Source organism: Portunus trituberculatus, chromosome 21 (assembly GCF_017591435.1).
Source record: "Portunus trituberculatus isolate SZX2019 chromosome 21, ASM1759143v1, whole genome shotgun sequence".
In the NCBI taxonomy this organism is placed as follows: domain Eukaryota; kingdom Metazoa; phylum Arthropoda; class Malacostraca; order Decapoda; family Portunidae; genus Portunus; species Portunus trituberculatus.
This window is the reverse complement of record NC_059275.1, coordinates 15,812,034-15,819,533: the sequence shown is the minus strand read 5'-3', so window position 1 is coordinate 15,819,533 and position 7,500 is coordinate 15,812,034. Positions and strand designations below refer to the sequence as shown.

Here is a 7,500-nt window from a genome sequence, read left to right as displayed (position 1 = left end):
TCGTAAAAGAAGTAGGAAGGAAAGAGAGTGTGTGTGTGTGTGTGTGTGTGTGTGTGTGTGTGTGTGTGTGTGTGTGTGTGTGAGAGATGAGAATTGACGTTATAACTTACAAACATTGAGAGAGAGAGAGAGAGAGAGAGAGAGAGAGAGAGAGAGAGAGAGAGAGAGAGAGAGGGGGATGAGACAGCTGCCTCCCTTGTTTACCCTACAGACGGGCACTCTGGCACCCCACACAGTAGTTGGCACTGTCCTGCGCGAGGCACTACTGGCTAATGAATGAGTCGCGGATAACATGGATAAGAAAAAGATAACAAAATCACAACTAAGAAAAAAATTGAGATGACACAGGCAGGTACCGAGTCACTCATAATAATAATAATAATAATAATAATAATAATAATAATAACAATAATAATGTGTCATGTCTTGCTTCTCGTCACTCACATCACCCTTGACATTAATTTTTTGCATCCTTACGTGACGAAACTCAAGCAATCCTTCTTTCACTCAAAACCAAACGCACCTCACAGTGACACACACCACACACAACACTCACCTTCCTGCTCTTCACTGGCTGGACGAGACGGTGACGTGCGGTGTGCAAAGGAACAGTTTCACCAGAGCAATATGTAACGGAATCTCCAGACCGCACGAGGTATGCAGGAACGGCACGGGCACTAACCCTCTCCCTCTCACAGACCCATTGACACTGAGGGCTGAGAGAAGAGAAGAGAAGAGCCGAGGCCCGAGAGCACATCAGTTCCCAAACCGCGCATGTGCCACGGACGCCCCGCCGGGAATACTATTATAAACTGTTTTTCTTACGCTAAACTCTTTTCCGATAGTGTTTAATGTTTTGCGTGAGGTTAAGTAGTGTTTTCTCGATAGATAGGCGAGTGTGTTCAGTGGTGCGTGGTGTGGTGCGTGCTGTCATGCGTGCCAAGTTGTGGAAATGCCATAAGAAGGTTCGAGTTTGTTTCGAAATATGGCATTGATTTACGTCACACCTTTGAGAGAAACGGTAGCTCCGCCCCTTTGCCATATTTGGTTACTACTCAGCGCTGGTGGAAATAGAACGTTTTTATTCCTCTATAAAAGTGAAGTTATTCTTTTTACGGCCACTGTTAACCAGCTATTAAAGGTACTGCAGGTACAGTATTTACATGCTGCTCATGACACACACACACACACACACCCACCCACACCCACCCACCCACACACACACACACACACACCGTATTTTCTTCAAGTTAACTATCTTCACTAGTCTCAGCATTACAAGAGCAATTTTCACCATCAAAGAAAACAATAACCAGAGAAAAACAGTGAGACAGAGAGTGAAGTTACAGAGAGCGAGATAAGATGCGACTGACAGGGGTGACTGCATAAGATCTACTTGCCCACGCTACCTTCTGTTTGACTCCTCCAAATAACGAAAGAAGCCACCAGAAGGGTAACATTAATAGACTTGCATACAACGCCAACTCTGATTATAGATTGAGTTGGGAAAGGGCGAAAGAAGCTGGAAGGAACAACCGGGGATCGAACCCATGGCAGAAAGCTCATTGTGCACGGCTTACCAATCAACAATAGTCACACGTGAAGCTTCTGTGGTGGTCTTCAATGTCCCGCTTCTTCGCGTGTACTGGCCCCCTGTCTATCCTTGATCTCGGTATGGATGAAGGCCAGTGCTTATCACGCTACGCAATGCACGTCAAACATACCGCAAGCCCAGCCACCGCACATAATTCTTGGCTACACGTGCTGACAGAACAAAACACTTCCTGTCCACGCATACTGACACTCCTAAGTTACATGAGCAGCTCCACATTTTCCAGCACAATTTCTTCAGTCCTGGCTACACGTGCTGACGGAATAAAACATGGCCTGCCACACACTGATATTTCATATTTATATAAGCCAGTCCAGATTTTCCAGCACATATCCTCCTTTCCTTGAACATTTACTAAAAGGAATATTTCGAATTATATCAGTGCTTCAGGAATAATAGCTTTTCGATGTTTCTTGATTGGCACAGAGGTGAGAAGCACAGGAAGGACACATCAAAGTTGTAGCGGCAAAACAGGTATGTACACTGTATGTAGGAGGCAAATGGCTAGCCGGGAAGTGATATATATATATATATATATATATATATATATATATATATATATATATATATATATATATATGTGTGTGTGTGTGTGTGTGTGTGTGTGTGTGTAATTCATTTCGGTCGCCTGCTGGTCACCCAGCCAGTTTTCCCCATTACGGAGCGAGCTCAGAGCTCATAGACCGATCTTCGGGTAGGACTGAGACCACAACACACTCCACACACCGAGAAAGCGAGGTCACAACCCCTCCAGTTACATCCCGTACCTATTTACTGCTAGGTGAACAGGGGCTACACATTAAGAGGCTTGCCCATTTGCCTCGCCGCCTCCGGGATTCGAACCCGGACCCTCTCGAGTGTGAGTCGAGCGTGCTAACCACTATACTACGCGGTGTGTGTGTGTGTGTGTGTGTGTGTGTGTCTTTCACTGTTCGATCTGCTGCAGTCTCTGGCGAGACAGCCAGACGTTACCCTACGGAACGAGCTCAGAGCTCATTATTTCCGATCTTCGGATAGGCCTGAGACCAGGCACACACCACACACCGGGACAACAAGGTCACAACTCCTCGATTTACATCCCGTACCTACTCACTGCTAGGTGAACAGGGGCTACACGTGAAAGAAGACACACCCAAATATCTCCACCCGGCCGGGGGTCCTCTGGCTTGTGAAGCCAGCGCTCTAACAACTGAGCTACCGGGCGTGTGTGTGTTTGGTATAATATTCTGTTAATATTCTGTTATATATATATATATATATATATATATATATATATATATATATATATATATATATATATATATATATATATATATATATATATATATATATATATATATATATATATATATATATATATATATATATATATATATATATATATATATATATATATATATATATATATATATATATATATATATATATATATATATATATATATATATATATATATATATATATATATATATATATATATATATATATATATATATATATATATATATATATATATATATATAGAGAGAGAGAGAGAGAGAGAGAGAGAGAGAGAGAGAGAGAGAGAGAGAGACTTCGTAATTTACTCATAGGTACTCTCTTTGACGATTCTCGTTATAGTAATTGGCATCTTCATCGAATTTTTCATGTGTATTTTATTTATTCGTCTTTTAGTTGTCCTTGGCCAGAACACATCTTGACATGAAATGAACAAATGGATAAATAAACATTTCTCAGTCTTCAAGCTTTACAATGATGTCAACCCAAAGGAGCCACACCAGCAATACAACACCGCCTCCCTGCTTCACCTGCCTCACCCACCCCTCCCCCAGAATGACCCCTCACAAACCCCGGCCACTATAATCATGTCTTTCACACCTACCTTGATGATACGCCATGCTGCTGGTGCTCACTCCTCTTGTGCACAATCCAATATAAGAAAACGTACTGTAAGTAATGGTAAAGGAAGTTATCGCCACGCTGGCAACTCCAACTTATACACTTCACACTCAAGATTCAAGTTTTCAAGTGGATGTTTCGTTATTCCATGTTATTTCATTCAGTAAAGCTTTCTCTCCCTGACCGCTTACTGACAAATGTGCGTCGCTGTTTCATGGACACATGCTAGTCAGGCTTTGATTCGTTCATAGAGTTTCAAGAAATTTGTAATAAAAACAAGAGGAGCAAAATCTTGAACTTATCTCACCGCTACAGTGTAGGTACTATAAACACTGGTGACCTTGAAACTCCCGCCTCAGGTAAACTCACCTGAGAACACATTATTATTTAGCATTTTGTGTGATATTCCTACACCTCTAATATTCCTGATATACTCTGAAGACTACAAGATACTTTAGCAATAGTAAACACACAATTTATTGGGCATTATTTGGCATTTGGAAACATTTCGGCACCTTTTTGTAACCAGCCACAACGAGCTCTAATGCGAATTGTTATAGTTTCCAAATATCTTTTTAAAGTGATATTCAAAAGATAATTTTGCATTAGAAATAGAAAACAATTCATGAGAATCGCAGTAATCATCCGTGTGTATTTTAAATAAGGTGCCGAAACGGAGCTCCGATCGTGAGGCAAGGCAGTGGTGGTGGTTGTCGCCGGTCAGCTGTGTTGTGGGGGACAAGATGGTTGCCACCAGACTTGTGCCCTTATTACGCACTGCGGTCCTCCCTTCCTTACGGCGGGGACTGCATACATCCTCCTCTAGGTCTTCAGGCGCTGTGTGAGTCCTGAGGGCGTGGCTAGTGGCGTCAGTGTCCTGTATTTGGGCCTGAAATGTGATCCTCTCCTGGCCGTGAGCTGCTGTATCCTGTGCCTGGCCGAAAATTCATAGAGTTCTCAGCCTCTTTCATTTGCAACTTCTCTGTTTAGTCGTGTGTGGCGTTTAATTAGTTTTCAGTAACAAGAGGTGTGGCAGTAACACAGGGGGATGCGGTACTGAACCCCCTGGGACCACTCTCATCCTGCACAGGACAACTCCTTGCTTAGTCCAATTAAAAGAAAATAGTAAAAATCTGGTCCTGATCTACACTCTTGGTTGGTTTGAGATCAAACTCTGCTATTAATCTTATTATTGTTGTGTATTTGTCCCAAATTATTGTCACAATAATAAAGCTTAAATGTTTGTTGGAAACTTGTAAAAGTATAGCTACATTTTTCCAAACCATGCGTCGGAAATGCAAAATGACAGTATTTTGGTTGCTGGTTTTGTGTGTCTGTTATTTTGAAGGAATATGTCAACATTTTGGCAGTATCTGTTAACCTCTTTGGTTTTATTGTTTTTTTTATTTAGCTAATTAGTATTTCAATAACTTTGGAAATCATTTGTGTACCAAACAGTTTCCACAAAATGCTGAGTTGCTTCTGCTAATTTAAAATCCACGAATAAAATTGTTATTTTATTTATTTATTTATTTGTTTTTATTCTGATTATTCTGTGCACATCTCCATTAATCAGTTAGGCAGGCAGACCAACAGCTGCCTGAGAACATCACATGCACAAGGTGTAATTGGACAAGGCAGCGTCAGGCTCAGCTCAGCAACATTGCCCAGTGATATTCTTAAGTTCTAAATGTAATTCACTAATGGATTGTGAATGCAGGAGGGAAAAAATTGGGTTTTAAAGTGAAAATATCACATTTAGTGGATGTTACCTGTGATGTGCAGATTTTCTGTTGTCACTGTACTTACCCCTGTCTAACCTTCCAGATGGACATACCGGACTGCCCCCGCCGCGCCCTCCAAGACGGTCACCAGGAGGGCGGAGATCGTGAGTTCAATCATGTGGTGGTGGATCCTGTACCACTTCATGACGGATTATGAGCACATCACGGTGAGTGGCGTGCTGGGTGTTCTTTTTAGTGTGTGCATGAAAACTGAGTTTTTAGCTTGTGAAAAAATAAATCAGTTGATCTATCTGTTTCTTGAAAATTTACATCTGTCCATATATGTAGTACCTCATCCTATCTTTCTTTCTAGCAATATCTAAAGTATAAAAGTATCAATTGGAATTTACTGCAAACACATGTACCACAATACTTCTCATCTCTGCCCATAGCATTGGTTGGCTGTTCTTTTGTTATGTAGCGTGAAAGGATATCTATCTGCCGTGGTGACACAGGCATAATTTTATGAGCGACTCCTACATGTTGTGACTAGTACTCTCCCTGAGCTCCAAGATGAAGGCCTGAAAAATTGATTTAGCAGGAAGAACACACTCAGTCTTCTGAATGAATATGGTTTGAAAATGGTCAGCTACTGGAAGTATTCAGAAACTGGACTTCTAAGCTCCTTACATGCATCTGCAGATCTCACAGCCAGCACCTCTCCATAATAATTTTTATTTTGGTTTATTTCAAGGCATGCATCATGGGTGGTATCTCGCCTCCAGTATTCATCGTCTTTTCACTTCTTCAAGGAAATACTGGACTTAGAATACAGACAGACCATCATTTCCATCATATAAAACACTTGGATTGTGGTGATGAATTTGTTATTATCATCTTCCATTAACACCAGCTGTGACTGAATTAGCAGGTTACACACCTTGTACAGCCTTGTATGTACTTCCCGTCAGACAGATGTCATAAGGTGAACTTTGATGACAGGACAGGCAAAAGACAGTGACTCCTTGTTGATAATTTTTGCCCTGAGTGATAAAGCATTGAAGTTGTATTTAAGTAATTTTAAAAGCTGTCCATATAGCTTCATGAAAATATCCTGTCTGTCACAGCTTACAGACAGGACAGTCAGAACCAGATTGTGTATTACTCAGTGGTTCCCAAACTTTTCAGCTTGTTATCCAATTTAACATACTTCTATGAAGTTAGGCGTTCTGTGGCTTCTCTACCAGTTTTTCTCATCCCTCCAACTGCTAACTCTGTACAAGGGCCTTATTCATCCTTGTGTGGAGTACTCTTCACATATTTGTGGATGAGGGTGGGGCTTCCACTCACACAGTTTTGTTAGATAGGGTGGAATCAAAAACTTTTTGTCTCATCAACTCCCCTCCTCTGACTGACTGTCTTCAGGCTCTTTCTCACCCCTGGAATGTTGCATCTCTTGCTATCTTTTATCACTGTTTTCATGCTAACTGTTCTATTGATCTTGCTGACTGCATGCCTCCCCTCCTGCAGCCTAACTGCACAAGGCTTTCTTCTTCCTTTCATGCCTATTCTGTCCAACTCTATTACAAGAATTAACCAGTACTCTCGATCATTCATACCTTTCTCTGGAGAACTTAAATTCACTGCTTGCTTCTGTATTTCCATCTTCCTACGACTTGACTTCTTTTAAGAGGGAGGTTTCAAGACATTTGTCCATGTCTTTTGGATAACTAATTTTTTTTAAGGGAACTTGCAGTCTAGTGGGCCTTTTATTTTTTTTATTTATTTGTTTATTTTTTTTCCCCATTTGTTGTTGCCCTTGGCCAGTTTCCCCTCTTGCATGAAAAAATAAATAAATAAAACAAGCATATTACCCTTTTCACAAAATGTTGTCAACATTGATATATATGATTAAATTAAAACACTAGACTCAGTCTCCAATACCTACGAAAAATTGTTAAATAACCCCCAGGGGATAATTTACCTGCAGTTTGAGAACCACTGGTGTAGGTGATCATATGTAGCCTGATTGTGATGTGTCAGATTCACATTTATCTCTTAAAAGTCCTGCCAGAGGGTTGGATTCCTGGCAACAACCTCTCTGTCTATCTTCCCCAGCTCCAATTAAGTTTTTCAGTGTTTCTGTGATGTTTTGAAGTGAGCATTACACCGTACCTTTACTCTTTATAGAATTTTGAATAACTAAAATAAGAAAGTAATGACAAAAGCTATAATAGATACAGTAATCAGATTTCCATACCTCTC

General features: G+C 40.8%; 2 protein-coding genes across 7 annotated transcripts in view; one reads left to right on the top strand and one right to left on the bottom strand.

The window, feature by feature from the left end:
- The window catches only part of LOC123506982, a 54,112-nt gene extending 50,294 nt beyond the window's left edge, over positions 1 to 3,818 (bottom strand). For 2 of the 6 annotated variants that reach the window (XM_045259451.1, XM_045259450.1), the window contains exon 1: positions 3,495 to 3,816. In XM_045259451.1, the coding sequence (XP_045115386.1) occupies positions 3,495 to 3,510 (16 nt within the window). In that variant the 5' untranslated portion in view covers positions 3,511 to 3,816. Of the gene's footprint in view, positions 1 to 556; positions 762 to 3,494 lie in introns of those variants that run through there. The other 4 variants (XM_045259448.1, XM_045259452.1, XM_045259453.1 and 1 more) reach the window with 4 other exon arrangements.
- Positions 3,819 to 4,192: 374 nt separating this feature from the next.
- The window catches only part of LOC123506981 (NADH dehydrogenase [ubiquinone] 1 beta subcomplex subunit 2, mitochondrial-like), a 3,871-nt gene continuing 563 nt past the window's right edge, over positions 4,193 to 7,500 (top strand). The window contains exons 1-2 of the mRNA XM_045259447.1: positions 4,193 to 4,352; positions 5,339 to 5,462. Coding sequence (XP_045115382.1) covers positions 4,255 to 4,352; positions 5,339 to 5,462 — 222 coding nt within the window. The 5' untranslated portion in view covers positions 4,193 to 4,254. The remainder of the gene's footprint in view (positions 4,353 to 5,338; positions 5,463 to 7,500) is intronic.